At 43.0% G+C, this 21,755-nt stretch overlaps 2 protein-coding genes across 2 annotated transcripts; both read right to left on the reverse strand.

Annotated features, from left to right (window-relative positions):
- Nucleotides 1-389: 389 nt before the first annotated feature.
- LOC119734931 (uncharacterized protein DDB_G0283357-like) lies at nt 390-4,742 on the reverse strand. The gene is made up of 3 exons (XM_038208614.1): nt 4,708-4,742; nt 3,968-4,156; nt 390-1,015 (listed from the first exon to the last, which is right to left on the reverse strand). Exons 1-3 carry the CDS (start codon nt 4,729-4,731, stop codon nt 809-811), a joined length of 420 nt encoding a protein of 139 aa, XP_038064542.1. The 5' UTR covers nt 4,732-4,742; the 3' UTR covers nt 390-808.
- On the reverse strand, nt 4,736-19,944 carry LOC119723763 (mediator of RNA polymerase II transcription subunit 25-like; the record flags this gene model as incomplete). The annotated part of the gene is made up of 8 exons (XM_038194653.1): nt 19,828-19,944; nt 18,455-18,605; nt 17,708-17,848; nt 15,755-15,880; nt 13,313-13,489; nt 9,754-10,152; nt 8,365-8,502; nt 4,736-4,813 (listed from the first exon to the last, which is right to left on the reverse strand). Coding segments are annotated over exons 2-8 (1,197 nt in total), but the record flags the coding sequence as incomplete, so codon positions are not given.
- Between the last annotated feature and the right edge of the window lie 1,811 nt (nt 19,945-21,755).

The following is a 21,755-nucleotide window of genomic DNA, read 5'->3' on the forward strand; positions in this document are numbered from 1 at the left end:
TCTAAACAATGTCTCGCCCACCATTTTTACCATAGGATTTGGATGGGCGATTCAGTTGAACATTTTCTAGTTGAAATTTCTCAGACTATTATAAGATGGAATTTTTGCGCCGGGGTGATATAAATCAAATTAGGTTTTTGCCCTTCACCGACGTTTTTAAACACTGTATACTCAGTGTGTTACCTCCCGGATGAAAGTTGGAAAAAATCACTCGGGTGGGACTCGAACCCACGACCTCCTGCTTTCTAGTGCAGACGTCTTACCACTCGACCACCGAGCTAACGGGATCGGTTGGCTGCACTAGAAAGCAGGAGGTCGTGGGTTCGAGTCCCACCCGAGTGATTTTTTCCAACTTTCACTCGGGAGGTAACACACTGAGTATACAGTGGTTAAAAACGTCGGTGAAGGGCAAACCTAATTTGAATTTCTCAGACATTAAGAATAAATGAAATTAGGCAATAGGATAGCGCTTCGTAGCTGACTGTAGTCCTCAATCAGAACATGACGGATGCCGTTATTTTTCGTTCCAAGGGATAAAAAGTTGATGAAAAACGGGGCACCGTGCAATCGCTATGTAAGGCCAGGTTTGTTTGGACACATCACCCAGGGCAACGCGTGACCTTGGCGGTGTAAGACATAACCTTCTACGGCGTTTAGTAAAGTCCATTACAAGTCCTCTCATGTCGAACTATTCAAATGATATGTGGCAACAGCATTCCTGTGTAATAGTTCATCCTCTGTTACTTGTGATGGACTTGTGAAAGGACTTGTGTACTCGACGACAAGACTGGCTGTTGTTGTTGCTGCATCATAATTGGTTGCTCGGGTTGTTGGAGGTGGAGCTGTTGCTGTCGATTGACAGCTGGCTGTTGCTGTCGCTGTTGCTGATGTCGCTGCTGATGCTGTTGTCATTGCTGTCGCTGCTGCTGTTGCTGCTGCTGCTGTCATTGCTGTTGCTGCAGTCGTTGCTGTTGCTGCAGCATTTTACCCCGTTAGGAATGCCTGGCCAACCGCCCTGAATATACAAAAAGTTACCAACTTTATAGCAGCAGACTTCCAAATATGGCTTCAAACCAAGTCATGTGACTAGCATGGTTCTCTGGTTCCTTAGTTAGACACGTGACTGCGATCAAATTCTCCATCCTAGAGCAAAAGGACACACTTGGGCAAGTATTACAAGTTTCAGTTGGAAGTTTTGAAAGTGCATAAGTTTGTGAGTAAAGGAACCATTTTCAATCTTCCAGCAAACATTTCTGTTTAAAAGAGAACAAAAACCACTTTGAGGTCATTAGAGTCAGCTAACTACAATGTAATTAGCAATGTCTTAAACCAGCAAGAATGTCAAGGATAGAGGGCAGTAACACTGGGCGAGTAACTTGATGACACAAGTACTCGCGAGTAGTTTATGCTACTCGTTGCTCTACTCGAGTACTTGTCCTGGTGCGAGTAGGAGCAGGTACTGACAAGTAGCAAATTACGTACTCAGCAAACAGGGAATCACTCCCTCCACCTAGGATTCCATTCGCACAGTCAGGATATCTCACAGACTGGGACCGTGAGTGCATAAAAACGTGCAAAATTACTACTGACGTTTTTTTACTCACCATTAGGCTAATTAATGCCCACACAACACATACATCAAAATGCTATAGTTGCAAGCATGTCACCTGCAAAATTTGAGACCTTAAATCCAATTTTAAGGCAAGGTTTTGGCAGTTCAAAAACCACCCACGTCAATCTCCATGCTCTGGAAATGGGTGTGTGATTCCCAAGGTATTCAGGGTAGGTGTAGGAAGAGCCTTGCAGCTTACTTGTTTTTTAATCAATGGCCAAATGAACATAGCGCCCTCTGCTAAAAAATGAAACATTTTGCATTCACTCAGATCAACAAGAGGGCGCTGTTTTATCTACACGATGAAAATGTTATAGCTGAGGAGTCTTTTTGCACAATGCATTGCAGTACACATCAATGTGATGTCTCACGTATGGATTTCAATAACCCTCTGCAAAATTAGAATTAAAAGCTGAAATTTTGGTGATGCAATGCTCACAACAACAACTTTGCTAGGCAGAAGTTTCAGGGATTATTGAAGAAACTGTAGTGAGTAAGAAGCTTGCAAATTTGATTCACACTGGTTTTATTATGCAGCACAAAGTTTTGCACGATATGGATACCTTAAGTTTTGGGACTCTCATACACAGTATTGAGAGTCCCAAATTTTCGGACTAGATATCTCAGTGGTGAAGAATGTGGTGTGACTAGCACACTATTTGCTTGTACGTTACTAAAAACGTCATACTAAATTGTATGTCATTTTTCTGCTTTTAAGGGAATTTGGTTAAAAGCTTGCAAGTACTCGACTACTCCCGAGTAATTTCTCTGGGAGTACTCGAGTTGAAAAATCCACTACTCGCCCAGGCCTAGCGGACAGGGTTTTGATAATTTTTTTAGGGATTTCTTTTGGTAAAACAAGGAGGTAGACAACAAAACCCAACACATATTTGTAATTTGTTTTCTCTCTCTATTGGTATTATGTTTATTTTCTGAGTAAATTCCATTTATTGTGTTTATAGCGCCTTGAGCGCCTTAATAGGTGGATATGTGCGCTTTATAAATCTTCATTAGTACGTACATAAAGATGGCGATCACTGTAATACAGTATGTAAAACTGTATTGATTCCAACGGCCACATCTGAAAATGAAAACTGCAATTTCTACCCAAAGATACTGTTCAACATGACCAAAAAATAGGGTCATTACATATATATGAAGTGCTTATTGTTGCAGAAGTCATTTTGAAGTGATAGAAATAGTGTAAGGACTAAAACAAAAGAGAGGCCACGACTTTTAGTGAAACAGGAAGTAATAAGGATACCATAATCATATAATGTCTGGCGGAGCTAAACTGTGCCAAAGAATTTAACCTTTAATTTATATGCACAGTTTGTTGTGAGACACAAAATTAATATCAACGCAAAATATAACAAAGAAAGAAAAAATTAAAATGGTGTCAGAAATAGCCTTTAAAGGTAATATACGACATTTGCAAACATAAAAAAAAACCGTTAAGTACCAAATTATCGTACCATGAAATACGTTACATGACTGTAAGTGAATAATAGTCTCAAGCATTCTGTGAAATCATGGCACCTGGTATGCAGTCATTTTCAAGAAAAATGGAATTTTTGTATCAGTTTCTAATAATGGTCGGCCGACCATTGTTGGAAAAAAAAATGACTTTTTCAAATACTGCCCCCAATTTACTAAATTTAGGTTTTTGTTTGCAAATTTGTTTGCAATCGGTTACACATCCGTGAAGGGGTGCCAACCAGCTAGTCTAGTTCCCTGACCACACCATTCCCTGACGTATATCAACTGTTCTGTTTCGTCTGAAGCACATGTAGGTTCAGGGAACCAGACAAGAACAGCATTTTCAGATCTTAGTTTTTCCAGCATCTATGAACACAAAACTTTAAACAGGTCAGTGTAACAATATTTGCTACAAAATTTACTAAGGCCAAAAAAAAAAGTTTCCGGTTTCTGGTATGCGCGCGTGTCGCCGTAGCCATGCGCGTCGGCAAAATGAAAAAGTTTTTTTTTCAATGAAAGATGGTGTCTCCAAACCGCCAAACTCACTGGTTTGACTGGAATCCTGCTGCTGCACAATTTGAACGTGTTTTTAGATTGGGTTATGGTCGAGAATAAGCTTTATGTGGCCTCTCTGGACTCCCACATACTTGCACTAAGTTTAGTCGGGCACCATTTGCAGACATTTGAAGCAAAAAATATCAGGTAAAAAAAAAAAAAAGCCGCGTCGCTGCACCACTTTTTGGGCAAGCTCCATACCAGAAACCGGAGACTTTTTTGGGGGGGGGGGGGCCTAACCCCCAAATCCATCCATTTCTGAAACTTACAGCAAAAGCAAATGTCGTATATTACCTTTAAAACCCACTTTCCCGTTCTTACCATGTGATGTCGCGCCCCGTACAAGCCATTTATCTTGGTTTGTTTCTTCATGAGCAGCTGGTACTTTTTGATGAATCCAGCCTGGTCGTTGGGGATAAACCCATTGAACTCGGATTTGCATTGGGAGTACGTCAGTATCAAAATAGGAATGTTACAGGCAGCATCGGTGGGGAAATGAACAAGACCAACCTGTGGACAAAACAATTTGGCGAAGAATTCAGAATCTGTTGGTACTTGGTTGGTGGTCCTCTGAAATATTCCATCTAGGGAATTTAAACTGGAGGTGTGGCACCAGGGTTTACAAGGGGCTGCGGCCACTGCCAGAAACACTGAGGCGAACCCCTTCTCTTAACGACAAGCGTTACTGGGTTCTTTAACGTGCATTACACAACACACGGGACCTACGGCTTTACGTCCCATCCGAAGGACGAAGCAATAGTGGTAAAGTGCCTTGCTCAAGAGCACAAGCACCATGTTCGCACGGCCAGGATTCGAACCCGTGTACCACGGCACACGAGTCGAACACCGTAACCATTGGACCACAGTTGTTATATAATTGTACATAAAATCGGTAAACATAAGTTGATGTTTGTTTATAACCCAATGTTCGGAATACTGGTGTTTGTTATAACGATGTTTGATTAACTGTATACTTGAAACCATTTATAGTCAATGAATGAATACAACTTGCAGACTTCCACCTAAAAATAGTAATACACACAAAAAAAATTGAGACTTACACAACTGCCTTGCATGACTTCCATTAGAGCTGTCGGGATCGTTGCCTTGCTCAGGAAACTGGAAGCCAACTTGTTGAGAGCTACACAGTAACGTACTCAATCCTTGCTGCATTCAGAGTACAACAAATATAAAAATGCACCGGTTGAATGAAGAAATCAAACGCAGCATCCCTATCTGAAAAATTTGGTGTTCTACCAGTGCGCTATCTAGCCCTTCTGTAAGTCTTTTTAATAATAATAATACCGGAGTCTTATATAGCGCACGTATCTACCAACAATAAGGTACTCAAGGCGCTGGAAATTATGTCTATTATTAAAGACAGGTAAATAAAGTTTATGAGAAATATGAGACCCATTATGTAGCACCTTGTAAGGGTTTACAAGGTACTGCGGCGCATATTGCGGCCACTGCCGGAAACACCGGGGCGAACCCCTTCTCTTACACTAAAATAGCTTCTTTTCTTTTTTTAAACTACAAAAAAAATCTAATCTAAATAATTAAGACGGCCTGATGTTGCGACCGTAAGGAACATCTCAAAAGTCAAAACGCTTGGAACATTCCACCGGGGAACATCGCCTGTTCAATCGAGACATGTGAGAACATGCATTGTTCCCACTAGCAACAGTGGTGGTCAATGCACGTGCACACTTAATACTCGGGAACGGCCTGTTTTAGTTGGGAACATCCTGAGCACACAGCGCGTTCCCGATGGGAACACAGCGCATTCCAGATGGGAACACAGCGCGTTCCCGATGGGAACACAGCGCTTTCCCGATGGGAACACAGCGCGTTCCCGATGGGAACACAGCGCGTTCCCGATGGGAACACAGCGCTTTCCCGATGGGAACACAGCGCGTTCCAGATGGGAACACAGCGCGTTCCCGATGGGAACACAGCGCATTCCAGATGGGAATACAGTGCGTTCCCGATGGGAACACAGCGCGTTCCTGATGGGAACACAGCGCGTTCCCGATGGGAACACAGTGCGTTCCCGATGGGAACACAGCGCTTTCCTGATGGGAACACAGCGCGTTCCCGATGGGAACACAGCGCGTTCCCAATGGGAACACAGCGCTTTCCCGATGGGAACACAGCGCGTTCCAGATGGGAACACAGCGCGTTCCCGATGGGAACACAGCGCGTTCCAGATGGGAATACAGTGCGTTCCCGATGGGAACACAGCGCGTTCCAGATGGGCACACAGCGCATTCCCGATGGGAACACAGCGCGTTCCCGATGGGAACACAGCGCGTTCCAGATGGGAACACAGCGCATTCCCGATGGGAACACAGCGCGTTCCCGATGGGAACACAGCGCGTTCCAGATGGGCACACAGCGCATTCCCGATGGGAACACAGTGCGTTCCCGATGGGAACACAGCGCGTTCCAGATGGGAACACAGCGCGTTCCCGTTGGGCACACAGCGCGTTCCCGATGGGCACACAGCGCATTCCCGATGGGCACACAGCGCGTTCCCGATGGGCACACAGCGCGTTCCCGATGGGCACACAGCGCGTTCCCGATGTGAACACACAGTGTTCCTAAAAGGAAAGTTCCACACGTACTGAACAGGAACATTCCAACTTTTGAGACACTCCCTTAAAAAAAAATTTCCTTCAGAGGCATATGACAGAGGCACATGCAACAAACATGTAGGGGACACACACGCATGCAGGGTTAGGAGAAACACAAAAAAAGGGGTTGAATAGTGGACAGACCAGTGGGTGAAGATCACAGGGAATGGGGTAGAGGAATGAACAAAGGACGGATTGAATAGGGGACAAGACCAAGAGGGGTTTAATTAGGGGACGGGCCAGTGTTGGTGAAGATCACAGGGAAAGGGGTAGAGGAACGAACAAAGGACGGATTAAATAGGGGACAAGACCAAGAGGGGTTAATTAGGGGCCAGGCCAGTGTTGGTGAAGATCACAGGGAAAGGGGTAGAAGAACCAGCAAAGGATAGATTAAATTGGAAACAAGGCCAAGAGGGGTTAATAAGGGGACAGACCAGTGTGGGTGAAGATCACAGGGAAAGGGGTGGAGGAACGAACAAAGGACAGATTAAATAGGGGACAAGACCAAGAAGGGTTTAATAAGGGGACAGGCCAGTGTGGGTGAAGATCACAGGGAAAGGGTAGAAGAATTAACAAAGAACGGATTACATAGGGGACAAGATCAAGAGGGGTTAATTAGGGGACAGGCCACTGTTGGTGAAGATCACAGGGAAAGGGGTAGAGGAACGAACAAAGAACGGATTAAATAGGGGACAAGACCAAGAAGGGTTTAATAAGGGGACAGGCCAGTGTTGGTGAAGATCACAGGGAAAGGGGTAGAGGAACGAACAAATGACGGATTAAATAGGCGACAAGACCAAGAGGGGTTAATTAGGGGACAGACCAGTGTTGGTGAAGATCACAGGGAAAGGGGTAGAAGAACGAAGAAAGGACGGATTAAATAGAGGACAAGACCAAGAGGGGTTAATTAGGGGACACTGGACAGACCAGTGTGGGTGAAGATCACAGGGAAAGGGGTGGAGGAACGAATAGAGGACGGATTAATTAGGCGACAAGACCAAGAGGGGTTAATTAGGGGCCAGGCCAGTGTTGGTTAAGATCTAAGAGAATGGAACAAAGGAGTGTGATAGTGGGTAATGGACTAAGGGGGATGGGGGGGGGGGGATTACGAGGAGAAAGGAGTGCACAAGGGCTAACTAAGGGGATTATCTATAATGAAATTGAAAAGTTAATCATTTTCAAGTTGGATGTTGAGCCAAAATGTGATGCTATCAAGATGCATGAGTCGTTTCAACCCTGGTCAAAATTTTGTTATTACAGATTTGAAAAGAGCACAATCTCAGCATTACTGCTGTGAAAACCGCATGCTGATACCATCTTTAGTTCAAAAATTAGTTGGAAGTTGGAGCACCAAAAGATGTGATAAAGTGATATGATGAAGTGGCCCTATTTTGGCCCGTTATCTCCAAATAAAAATTTCTGACAAACGACTCATTTAGCTTGATCGCATTACATATGGTTGAATAGTCGGAAGACGATTCATCCACACTTTCTCCCAATCAAAAATAATTAGAATGAGTTATATAACTGACATACAGATCCTTGTCATTTGATTGGTGGAACTCACATCACGTGACATTCGTAATTGCTCCCATTCACGCCGCAGCTCAAAAAGTACTATGTGCCCATGGGAAATGGGAAATACTATTGAACAGTAAGGATCATCCTTGTTCCGTGACGTGGTATTTGTGTGCAAATGCATGCTGGTGTGCGCATTCAGCGTAGCGCGTAGCGCGTATTGTTTCAAAGAGCCGGCGCTACAGCGTTGGGTTCAAACATTTTCGTGAAAAGTTGGTTTGGAAGAGAGAAAGACATTTTCCTCCAGTTTTGTATTGAAATAAAAGTTCAAATGTATCAAATGACAAGGATCTATATGTCAGTTATATAAAACAAATATTGAGTGGCTTTAAATTGTGAAATGGGAGGAATATTATCGCTCAGTAAAATCTGGACTTTTCCGGTTCACTCGGCTTCGCACCGTGAAATGGAAAAGTCCAGATTTTACCTTGCGATAATATTCCTCCCATTCCACGCTGAACCACTCAATATTTGTATAACTCCACTGACAAGCATGTGTTTTACCCATAGTTGCTGTGGTATAAACTCCATGATAAGTTTCTGTGGCCACTGCTTCACGGTCAGGGTGCTGATTGGTCCGACGGTCACATGACACGTGTGAGTACAAGTGACCTTAGCTTCACTGGCGGCCATCTTGGGGCGCTGGAGAGCAACACAAACGGAACATGAACATGATGAACAACAACATTAATCCTACCTCCCCATTGTGTGTAACCTCCACTAAAAACTTCTGAGAGAAAACAGTCAATCTAGCTGTAAACTGGCCAGCCCTCTAATCTATCGTAATCCTTTGTCCGAACAGTGGCTTTATAATCCCTAACACTTAGTGTAATAAAGCCACATGTGCTGTGACTCAGCTGATATTGACAAGTGCAGGGGATTAGCAGCAGTATATGATAACAGTGGCCAGTTTGTTGACAAAGGGATTAACAAGATAAGAGTGTACATGTACCTCTAGAAGTGCTGTATTCTATCCGAGTTTACAGGCCCTAACTCGGAAAGCTGCTAGAAGCAGTTACACCTGGTGCAGGGCAAATATTCTACAAATTAAGTCACTTGTTTAAGAAATGAGCTGCACATTCTTTGAGCTTCAAGATTGGCAGTCATCAAGCCCAGACCAACGTCCCTCTTTCTTCTATCCTACAAAAGCTCCAGATGGAATTTGAAGGATACGGGGTGGAATAGATATCTATACTACAATTCCAGGAATCTCTGTCCCGTCTGTATTTCGATTATCTCTAGAACGGGGCATCGTGTGAAGTTGAAAATCGGCGGGTATATTGCTCGGGACCACAGAATGTGCAGTGCCAAGTTGGAAGTTGTTTGGACGAGCGGTTCTTGAAAAAGCTGCAATAAAGCAGCATTTTCTGAGCCTCAACGTGGCAGATTATAGCCTAGAACACGCACAGTCCTTTTCAATTGTTTACGTTATGTTTGGGCTAAAGCGCGCGTGCTCAATATGACGCAACAATGAAAAAAGGATGGGCACACGCATTGTAGGGAGATCATTGTCCAGAGTATTGGGGAATAGCATGCACTGCGTACCATGTTTCCGGAACTCACGTACGTGAGTAGCTGCACAGGGACATGCTTTTTGCAGGTGACTGAGCAACCATCACTGTAGGGCGATACCATTGTCCAGTATGGGTGAATATCAGTGCCGGGAATGGCCTGGCTACATGTACAAAGTGCGTTCAACCTGTGAGTTTGAGTTCAACCTGTGAAAACAACACAATTGAATCGTGTGCGTTGTTTGCATGATGTGAGCAGTTTGCAATTGCCCCCACCGAACAGACGCATTTTCCGACGGGCCCTGCACTAGTAAGTACATTTGCTTCACAATTGTATTGTGGGTTTAATCAGTTTTGGAGTTGAATCGATGAAAGAACTTACCTCGTGCCATTCTAGTTGCCCTTGCCATAACACCTTACTCATTTGGTGCTGCTGCTGCTGTTGTTGCTGTTGCTGCTGTTGTTGCTGCTGCTGCTGCTGTTGTTGCTGCTGTTGCTGCTGCTGCTGCTGCTGCTGTTGTTGTTGCTGCTGTTGCTGCTGCTGCTGTTGTTGCTGCTGCTGCTGCTGTTGTTGTTGCCGCTGCTGCTGCAGCCGCACTCGCTGCAGCTGCAGGAATTGCTGTTGTGGCAGCAGCTGTTGGAATCGCTGTTGTGGCAGCAAGGGCAGCTGCTGTGGCTGCTGCTGTTGCTGTCGCAGCCGTAGCATTTGCTGCTGCTGCAGCCGCTGTTGCAGCGCTTGCTGCTGCTGCAGCTGTTGCAACTGCTCACTCATCCCTTCAGGCTGAGAGATTAAACAACAAGAAAATGAAACAAAGTTGTTAGCATTTTGGTCTGTTAACAACAAAATTAAAGTAGAATGCAATAACTTAAGCATAAAATACATTTTAGACAGAAGATTATCGAGTCCTGAGACACCAGCAATGTATCATCCTCATTCTCACAATCACTTGAAACATAAAAGGAAGAAATAGGTATGCTCAAACTTTTAATGCACCGGTAAAAAACTCAGTGATGGAGGACAGAGTACAGACTTGAGTCCATTGTTAATGACTCATGATTCGGCTCAGACTCATAGCCTTTGGACTCCGCTTGGCTCCACCTGGTTAGTGGCTGGCTCGGACTACCTGTCGGACTTGATCATGTTGATTCAAGTTCTTTTAAAAAAACTGTGTTTAAACTTAAGAAGAAAAAAGAAAGGTTTGTAAATGGTCCCGCGTCTGTCGTCTGATAACTTTTAACTCCTACCTAGGAAAATCTCTTTGAGATACTGCATCTCACTAGGCTGTAAAATAGTCGCAAGAGACCGATCCGACAGTCACTGTATTCTCAGTGTACTTTTGTGTGTATGTGTGCTGCTATAAAAAACTTTTCGGGACTGGACTTGAACTTGGCTCGTACTTGACAATTTGGACTCGGACTTGAGCTGGACTCGGACAAAAAATGGACTCAGTCTCAGACTTGGCTCGAACTCGAGCCGGCTCAGCTTGGACTCGGATGAGGTGGACTCGTCTTACATCACTGAAAAAACTCCTGAGGACTTTGTGGGTTACGGTAGTGTTGTATTTGAGCAGCGTTGTTGACTCGAGTCGCTGACTCGGACTGGACTTGCTTTTTTTCTTACTTGAGACTTGACCTGAGTTGGAAAAAAATGACTTGTGACTTGCAGTGTTGGAGTACTCGTACTCGTATTCGAGTACAACTCGAGTACACGCAAGTACTCAGCCCGTACTCGACTACTCAAAAATTATTTGGACTCGGCCATATTCGATTCTTTGCACTCAAATTTTGCACGGACTCAATGGTTTGGTACAAATCGAGTACATTTCTTTTGAATCAAGTCCATAGCTCAACCTGGAACGCAACGCTAGCGCGGTTGCAGTCTGTAGTACGGCCTTGTCTAGTTCCCGCCTCCTCAATACCACTAACATTGAAGTCGCAGAACTGAGGATTCTTGAATCAGGAGCCAGCCAAGCCCATGGCTCTTATGTTCGCCGCTTCACGGTTACCAGTGAGGCCATTTGGAGATTTTGCAAAATCCTTGCCCCAAATTAAAGCTTTGTGAGCAAATTTTAAGCACATATTGTCCCGTTGCCCAGGGAAATCTTGGGAATTTTACAGAAATTATAATTGTGTGATCGTAAAGCCTTTCTACAGATACGTCGACTACACGTGCGTATATCACATATCGTTGTCCGTGCAACAAGGTCGTATCTCCTAAACTGGGCCATACATGAAATGAAATGCGACAAAGGCCCATCACCTAGCTGTTACTTATAATAATAATAATAATAATAATAATTTGGGAGGCTAATCATCCTTACTGGCAGCTGGTGTGCAGAATTGCGAAGGACGCGGCTACAACGTGGTCGGGCCGCTGGCACGTAAAGGCGCCTATGGCTGCCGGCCACATCGGCCCATATATGACCACGGAGCACAGCCTGAGATCGAAAGTGTTTGATTTTTCCGGAGGGAGGAAAACCAGAGGGCCCGGAGAAAAACCCTCGTGGCACAGGAGAGAACCAATGCACAACTCTACTCACATGTGACCCGCGGCCAGGATTCGAACCGTGGTCACCTTGGTGAGAGGCGAGCGCTTTACGCACAAGCCACCCATGCCACCCACTTGTGACTGGACTTGTGAGTTGACATGTAATCTTTCATGAGTACCTTGAGAACAACCCTGGAAATATGGTCACAAATATCGTCAGTGATGACACCACCAAGTTAAACTCATGTACATGTACATACCAGTAAAAACTAACAATCAGAGAAAACGGCATCTAAAGTTGAAGGCCTTCTACCGGTAGAACAACACTTTGCTTCAAAATGGCAGAGTATTTTCAGTTTTGTTTCTTGTCGTGGACACTTGATGAATTGAATTCATTAGATTTACTGATTTCCTCCTGTTTGTACATTAAATCATCAAGAAATAAGAGAAAAATTTTGAGTGATTTGTGAAACCAAAAAAGCTGCGAAACTGTAAATTTCCGTTTTCACGAAGTAGTACGCTTCAATGTATTACAACAAAAAACGGGGTCAGCACGTGCGCGCTCATACAAGGAGAGTGTTACTTCATGAAAACGTTTTTGCTCGCATTTGAGCAGAGTGCGTACCACGCATTACAATGGTAAAATGGAACTTGAGTGTTACTTCGTGAAAACAAAAATTGTCACATTCGCGCAAAAGTTGCCATGGATAATTAGCGTAATTATTAAAGTAAAGCTCCTGAAGCTTTGAAACTTTGTGCACTGGTAGGCCTTGATGAATAATGGTTAAAAATGTAAAAAACTGAAAACCAAAAAAAAAATATGGTTTAAAGGGAAAATACAACATTTGCAAACATCAAAAAATACAACTACCAAATCATTTGGAAATACCTTGCTGGACTGTTAGTGAATGACAGTGTAAAGCATCCTGTAAAATCATGGCCCTTGGTATACTGTCATTTTCAAGAAAAGTGGTATTTTTGTATCAATTTCCAACGCTGATCGGCCGATCGGAAAAAACTGGCTTTTTTTCAAATACTGGCCCCAATTGACCATCGCACTTGTTTGCAATCGATTACAAACCTATGAACGGGTACGAGCCAGCTAGACTGGTTCCCTGACCTTACAATTCCCCAATGTATGTAAACTGCTCTGTTTCTTCTTACATGTATACTGCTCTGTTTCTTCTTACATGTATATGGAGTCAGGGAACCAGACTACAGGAAAATGATTGTTTTTCTTGGTTTTCATAGCATTTTCGAACCCAAAACCTCAAAAAAGTCAGTGTAACTATATTTGCTATATATTTCCAACCCCCTAATTCCATCCATTTCTGAAAATTACAGCAAAAGCAAATGATGTATATTCCCTTGAACACGTGGAGTGTTACTTCGTGGTGTCGGTGATGATATGCTGACCCAGCAGTTGATGGAAAATATCCCCAAACCTCCTTACCGAATGGCCAAGTGTTCTGTCGGACTTCACTCTGCTCATGATGTCTTGGAACCGGTCCATGAATTCTGTCTGGTCATTGGGTATCAAGCCAACGAATGCCGACCGCCGTTGGGAATATACCAGCATCAAAATACGAATGTTGCGTGAACCATCACTAGGGAAATGAACACTGAAGACCTGAGGAAAGATCAAACCGGGAACCAGAAGATTTGGTGACATTTGACCAATTTATTTTAAGATGTAACCTTGTCAATTTGTGACAGGATAATTGTTTGGTAACTTACATATTCATGAGCTTAGTAGTGACGTCACAATGGACAAAAAAGTATCAGTGTCTTGCTAGGTTTTTCTTCAAAATACTATTACAATGCTTCAGTTTTTATTCATTACCCAGAATTTTTTATATTTGTCCTTGTGACATGTGTGAGATTGGTGGTAAAAACAATTTACTATTATATTACCCAAAACAATCTTCTCGCAGTGTCAAAGTTTTAGTTAGTTCAAAGGTAATGTACAACATTTGCAAACATCAAAATATAAAACTACCAAATTATTGCGAATAGTAGTCTCAAGCATCCTGTAAGATCGTGGCACCTGTTGTGCTGACATTTTCAAGAAAGGTGGAATTTTCGTATAGTCAAATTCCAACAATGGCCAACCACCGGGCTTTTTCTAGTTTAATTAGTCCACATATTGTTTACAGGGGACACAGGAACGAGACCTAGGAATGGTCCAACTCGTCAGTAGAACCATGGTTCTACCTAGTCTGGTTCCCAGACCAAAAGATTCCGACTATTCCTGATGAATCTTAGGTCCGGTAGCCTCCGGTAATACAATGTATTACAATTTACGTCACGTGACTAAAACGGGAGGAATTCCTCCTTTTTCCGAAAATTTCCGAAGTTTGCCGAAGTTGTTTCGTCGACAATCGGATAGCGCCCGAGTATTTCCGAGTATATAATATAGGTTTAATTAACTGCTAATTGCTTATTAATTTTATTTTAAATGAGTTGATAATTAATATTCATTGTTTTCATTTAGAAAACTTGAAATTCAACGACGATTTTGTGCATCAAATATACTCGGATCGTACGGGCGAACTTTTTGCTGCGTCATGTACAATTTTGAATTTGACGACCGTTACCGAGATTTTCCAAAACTCGGTCTTCCTTCGGCTCCGCCTGCTAACAGTGCTATTTGGTTCCGTAATTTTGAAGATTCCAGATCAACATTATTCAATGTTATCTTACAAAAACATCAAACTGTTTTATCATAACTGTATAATCATACAAAGGAAGTGATTTATTTAAAGATTTGATCAGAACATTGAAAGCTACCAGTGGTAAAGCGAAATCGGAAACGAAGCCGCGCTTTGAAAAAGGGCCATTAACCCTTACCCTACTAGACCCTCCAATGCATGCCAATATGTGCCTCAAGAAAATCTCCTATGTTTTTTGCATGGCCCTCCAATATCTGCCATGTTATTTTAAGGGTAACTGGACAGGCACTCCAATACATGCCACAGAGAACAATGAGAGTCCTCTGATAACAAAGTGAGTGCCCCCAGCTGGTCAGTATCAGGCACCCTCCAGGGCCTCCAACTCCTGCCAATTGGAGCCTTCACTGTTAAATAAAACTATCTGCCAATAAACTGCAGCTGGAGGGCATTGGCATAACCAACTGACATGCAGTAAACTACCCTCAGAGAGTAAGGGTTAATGTCGTCATGTTTATTTTTAGCCACGGAGGCTGCCTGACCTACAATTTAAGACGTGAGCGTCGGGAATAATTGTCAGGTCTGGGAACCAGACTAGGTTCTACCTAAAGGATTAGCCCCAGTATGGCTAGTGGTGGTACCATAAAACCCTTGCAACTGACAATTTATTGATTGCCTACAAATATATATTTCCATTTTTTATAATGAAACAAACAAAAAAGGAGGGGTATAAACGTTGGGCGCGGTCAGTGGATATGTAATCAGTCGATCGTGCTGCACTATGGGCTCTGTGCGCCAAACAAAAGAAGTCGCGTTATTACCACTTTTGAGAGCCCCTTGGACAGGACACGGCGTGTGCGTACTGCAATGGATCGCGCGCGAAGTACGCACGACTTTTCTATCCTTAATGTGCACAAAGCTGAGCCATAGCGTCTTCGCGCGTAAGCGTCAGGCATCGTAAGCGCGCGAATACTTTCGAATTTAACTTGCGATGGTCTCCCAGACTAATCCCCGCCCCCTATAACTTTGGATCATTCGAAATACGCAGTGGATGGACCAGGAACTTGCCTTTTCTAGATCACAGCTCAGGAGGACTGTTGAAAAAAGTCTACAATTTCCTACAGGACCAATCGCGCAAGTGCATTTTGAGTGATAACGCAGATCCACATATGAAAGATACATGTTTTATATCAATCAATCTAATCTTACCCAGGAAAAGCACTTACATATTCGCCTTGCAGAACTCTTCGAAGGGCTCTCATCTCATTCGGGTCATTGCTCTGGTCCGGAAACTGGAATCTCACTTGTTCAGATCCATTCTGTAATGAGGACCTCAGTGCACCAAATAGATTCTGCAATGAAAAAACAAATCACAAACATGATAGGCCAAATAAGCTTATAACTGCTGCAACAATAGACACATTTGTCAAAGTCAAACTCAAGGGGTGCCAGTCGAAAACTCTAAACCTGTACACATATCGTGTAGCCTGGGATCACGCAAAAGCAATGCTGCAAACTGGATGATGATAATGAAACGATGATATTGATGATGGAACGGATGATTTATCTATAGATTCTGGGTCAAAGGAAGACGATTCAAATGTTTAACCACTTGACGCCGGTTTATTTTTAGGCCAAATACGCCATTTTTGTTGAACCCTAACCCCCTAGGCTCTTGCACTAGAAAGTATACCAAACCTAACAGATTTCAACAGCTGCATACAGGTCTGTAAGCACTGGTACCAAAACTGCCAAACTCCAACAGGCCTTGTACGGGGAACAGTACTAAACCTGCCAAACTCCAACTGTTGGAGTTTGATTGACTTGGTATGGATGGGCCTATATGTCGAGTGATTGGATAGGGATGGTACCAAACCTAACAAAATAAAGCAATATGTACATGCACATTTGACCACAAACTGTGCTGAGGACCAGGGGTGAGCATACCCACGAAGAAATGCCAGTGAACTCCCTCAAACTCCAACGTGTTCACAAATCTCATGCCCTTCTGCCCCGAACCTCACAAAATTCAACAGGGTCTCCCTGGGCCTTTGGTACCCAGTCAATCAAAGTCCAACACCAGCTGGCCAGTGTTCAGTACCAACCCTGCTAAAATCAAGCAAAACCCGCTGTTGGAGCTTGATGGGCTCAGGGTTGTTAGGGTTAAAGATATGATGATCCAGCCCAAGTTTTAAAATCAAGGCCAACTCCACAGTCACTGACATTGAGAGTCATATGTATACTATATTTGTATGGTAAACTTCTCACTACATGTATAACTTATGTGCAACACTCCGAGGCTCAGCCAGGGTGGATATTTGCTACAAGACACAATCCTCCTTCATGGACGTGCCAGACGTTGTGTGTCTGTGTGCAAAATCCATGGGAATGTGTATACACGTCCACCGACGAAGCCTCGGTGTAGGCTTGACGTTTTCAAGGTAGAGTACACACTACATGTCATTTGTCATTTGTGCAGTTTTTTGTTTGAAGCTACAAAAGTGCTCAAAATCTAAAGAAGGGTGCTCAACAACTAACCTGATGAAGTTTTAGCTTGGTGAATGCTCTATATTCTGAGAAAACAATATTCTAGGGTCTCGATTTCATTTTAAAGGTGCCGAGTCATGTTTTGAATTGGGCACGAAATCAGCGTCTGGGACACGTTCTCATACAGCTGCATTGCAGCTACGCGATGTCACGCACTGAACCGACAAATTATAGCAACTGCGCGCCTGTGTGCTTCGTTTCAAGGCTTGCACGCACCAATTAACAGCTTTGCCAATTAAAAATGAACTACTAACCGAAATTTCCAAATACGCGTCTTCTGATACATCTTTGGAAGCAACTTTCTTCTTAATATTGTTTCTTCAAAATGACAGGATCTTAGTCCCATTACTACATGTATATTAAATACCAAGTAAGCTTTTCAACAATAATTGTGTTAGTTACTTTTTGGATAGCTGCAAATGATATACTATACCTTTAAAGCGGCATCAGCCACTGTGAATATCCATTACCAGTGCTTACTTGGCCTTATAAGCATGTTAACTGGTTAATGGTAAACTTGACTTGTTATTAAAGAAAAAATTAAGTCCCCCCCCTCCAAAAAAAAGGAACCCAAAACAAACAAACAAACACAAAAACCCACATTATCAAAACCAATAAAATTACAAATTTACCAGAAGCCATGTTGGAACTAGCTGCATGGTAAGTTTGGTTGGCCACCGTTCCGCATTCAGAGTGCTGTTAGGACCCACGCTCATGTGACAGGTGTGAGTACGAGTGATCTGATCAGTTTCTGACGCAAAAATCCTTGGACCCTGCCAGAGAATGGAACGTTCAAGATAACACATTTAAGAAATCAATTATTTCCAAAACGCGACTTATCCATTTGAAAAAAAGTGAAAACTTTGCACATAGGGAAGTTCAACAGGAAAAAACACATATAAGGTCCCAAAAAAAATTATTCAGTCTCTGGTCAGACCGAAGTTCCGGAATTGACGTGGGGACGCGGCTTTTTTTTTTTTTTTGCTTCTTTTTTTTTTCTTCAAGCTTGGATTGTACAGACAAGGTGGGGTACTTTTTTGCTTTTTTGGTGTCCTCATGTACATTGGTGTCCTCCATAATTTGCCTTGGTGCTCTCGATCATTTGCCTTGGTGCAATTTCCCATTCCTTGGTGCTCTTTGATAAAAAAAAATTGAGGAGGTGCGGCAATAGAGGGCACTGTTGGAGATACAGTGGAACATTTTGGGGGAAAAAAAGATTGACGCGCATGATTAGAATAGACGCGTGCGCTGACCAGAGACAGACTTTTTTTTTGTTGGTCTAACAGCTGTTTTTTACCTTTAAATTCAATTCTTTACCCTAACCCCTTGAATATTTTTACTAGAAAGTATCCTGAATTTGCCAAAATCCATCTACTAACTTGTACAACATCAAGCCATTCCAACTGGCCATGCCACAGCACTGTGTTCATCTGTTCTTCCAGTCTAACACCAGCGATGAAATCTTGCTGCTGCTGCTGCGGTTGCTGCTGCGGCTGAAGTTGCTGCTGCAATGCCATGGTAATCTATTGGCTGGGAAAAAGAATAACAGTTATATAACCCGACTAATAGCAATGGCTAGTCTCAGGTCCGGGACGTTTCTTGTGTTTTTATCCACGTAGTGGAGCCTCATAGATCAAGAAGCCCGCAAAATTGCCTGCAGCACAAAACACTAATAAAGTACAAAAACGTCCATCAAAATGCAGACATTTCACACAGAACCGCTGCACAGTTTGCCCCTATACTCCGTACTTTACCATTTGACATACTCACGTATCATGCGCAGAACTAACATAGGTGGATTCTGTCGGTTTTTAGGCCAAAATGATGAAAAATATGCCCTTTCCGCACTGAGCCAACCTGACACTTGAAACGTGCACGCATATGATCGAGCGATGATTTTCGGTTCGCTCGGAGCGCGCCGCAGGGGGTACGGTACAAGCTAGCCCCATAAATGTGGCCTATTTACTGGACTGCCTCCGTAAACATAGGCCACACATCCACATGTACAAAAACGTGTCGATTTTGCCAAATTTTGATTTTCACATTTAGGCTTACTTTGTAGGTTTTTTTTGCTTTACTAGAAGCATTCTCACCCTCTATATAGGCTAATCAGAAAGTGCTGCCTTTTTCAGATGTCTAATTTTTGTGAAATTTCATGTTGAAATTTTGATACGCAAACGTGTGCAAATCAAATGTATCTGGAAATTTCACGAAAAATGGACATCTGAAAAAGGCAGCACTTTCTGATTAGCCTATATAGAGGGTGAGAATGCTTCTAAAGCAAAAAAAATCTACAAAGTAAGCCTAAATGTGAAAATCAAAATTTGGCAAAGTCGACACGTTTTTTGTACATGTGGATGTTTATGGAGGCAGTCCAGTAAATAGATAGGCCACATTTATGGGGCTAGTCAAGAGGTAAAGTACGGAGTATAGGGGCAAACTGTGCAGCGGTTCTGTGTGAAATGTCTCCATTTTGATGGACGTTTTTGTACTTTATTAGTGTTTTGTGCTGCAGGCAATTTTGCGGGTTTCTTGATCTATGAGGCTTCACTACGTGGAGCCTCATAGTAGGAGTACATGAAGTCATGAATGATACTATAGACTCCTAGTCTCATAAATGTGACTGAAATACTGGACTACCTCTGTATATTACAGTCACACATCGTACATATGGTCTGTGCATGGACAGTCCATTGCTAGGGGAGCCGCAAACCAATTTGAAATCGCAATTATTTTGTCACTTTATACTCACACAATCTCGTCTACAACTACAAGTACAAGTTGGCTGTGCATATGTGTCAAAGGCCAATGAAGGCTGTGTTTACGTTTCAAAGTGCATATGTTGTGGGGCGCCCTCCAGAGCTCTACAGCTGACACGTAACTAAATAGCCTGGTTCCCAGACCAAAAGATTCTGACTATTCCTGATGGATGCAACCCTGCAAATAAATTCCCATAGACCCTAGTGCTAAATGCCCATACTTCAAAATTCTTTTAAAAATACTCAGAACTCTCACAGGTATTCAAGCTGCACAGAACGATGATGATCAACATCTCATCTTTCGTTTTCTTTTCATTTTTTTGGTGGGTTGACCTTTAACTTTTCGAGATATTCTCTCCCAAAGAAGACGACCCCTATTTTTCCCAAAGCGGAAAAGTAGCCATCTAGGAAAACGATCCCTCCACAACATGGCAAAATAGCGCCACTTTCGAGCCCAATAGCATCCAAAATTCTCAGCATTGGAAGCCCCAAGTCCGGGCCAGAGCTAGGTTCACTACCATATCTTTTCAATTCCCCCACTTGACGGCGCTAAGAACTCTCTAATATAGAATATTTTGAGGGTATAACTTTCATTCATGAGCTCGGCGGATGGATTTAGGCCTATTTACCGGTGTGCAGCCTATAATAGCAGGTAACTTTTAAATTGTAACACAAAACCACTTTCAGGTGAAGTAGAATATCTCCAAAGTCAATATTTTGAAGAAAAAAATTGAAAGAACAAAATTATCCGAGCCGTCGATATAGACCGCTTGCAGACGCGTTCGATAATGGACGCGCGAAGGCGCGAGACGCCATGTTGTGGGACAAGCGTATATCTATCCATGCACTTTTTGTCCCACAACATGGCGTCGCGCACCTTCGCGCGTCACTTTGATTATCGATCGCGTCTGCAAGCGGTCTATTATAGGCCCGAAAATATGACTTTTTTTGCCCCTGCTAAGCTGTAGAGCGCCCCCAGCGACAGTAAATTGAGTTTCAGCTACTTTTAAGCTCAAAATGCCCCCCCCCCCCCCCTTTTTTTAAACTAGCAATTGTTGTAATCGGCTGATGGCCTACTGCTCCCTTACGATTTGGGAGAATCCGTTACGGAAAAACCCTTGTTGATACCTTTAAAACACTTTTTTCCCCTCGTAGGTTCCGCCCACTGAAAAAAAAACACTGCCGCAGCACAGCGCATGCGCAAAACGGCCATCTTTGTTATTCTTCATAGGACGCAACCCTGCAAATAAATTCCCATTGACACTAGTGCTAAATGCCCATACTTTACAATTCTTTTAAAAATACTCAGAACTCTCACAGGCATTCAAGCTGCACAGAAAAATGATGATCAACATCTCATCTTTCGTTTTCTTTTCATTTTTTGGTGGGTTGACCATTCACTTTTCGAGATATTCTCACCCAAAGAAGACGACCCCTATTTTCCCCAAAGCGGAAAAGTAGCCATCTTGAAAAACGATCCCTCCACAACATGGCAAACTAGCGCCACTTTCGAGCCCACTACTCATCCAAAATGCTCAGAATTGGAAGCCCCAAGTCCGGGCCAGAGGTTCATTACCATATCTCTTCAATTCCTACATTTTACGGCGCTCAGAACTCTCTAATATAGAATATTTTGAGGCTTCTAGGGGGATTTTTGAAACTCTGGCTTCGTTTCGGGTCGTTTCGGCTTGACTAGAAGTCGAATGAACCCCCACAAAGGCCATTTCCCATAATTCTCGGTTTCGTATCTGGCTTCGGCTTTGAAAAAAAAATGGTTAATAGGGCCTATAGGTTTTCCCGGCCAATTTCCTAAAATGTTCATTCACTTCTGAAAATCGGTCATTCATTTTCGTCTGAATTTGAGTGCACGTCTTTAATACCACTTCAATTCAACGAAAGTTCAATCGTTTTCATTGTCCGT

Source organism: Patiria miniata, unplaced genomic scaffold (assembly GCF_015706575.1).
Source record: "Patiria miniata isolate m_02_andy unplaced genomic scaffold, ASM1570657v1 HiC_scaffold_1, whole genome shotgun sequence".
Classification (NCBI taxonomy): Eukaryota; Metazoa; Echinodermata; class Asteroidea; order Valvatida; family Asterinidae; genus Patiria; species Patiria miniata.

Coding starts and splice junctions, on each gene's coding strand:
- LOC119734931 (XM_038208614.1), bottom strand. CDS start 4,731: ATGGAAGTCATGCAAGGCAGTTGT. Junction 4,157..4,707: donor AAGTCATGCAAGGCAGTTGT/GTAAGTCTCAAT, acceptor TTTTGTCCACAG/GTTGGTCTTGTTCATTTCCC. Junction 1,016..3,967: donor ACGGGGCGCGACATCACATG/GTAAGAACGGGA, acceptor TTGTATATTCAG/GGCGGTTGGCCAGGCATTCC.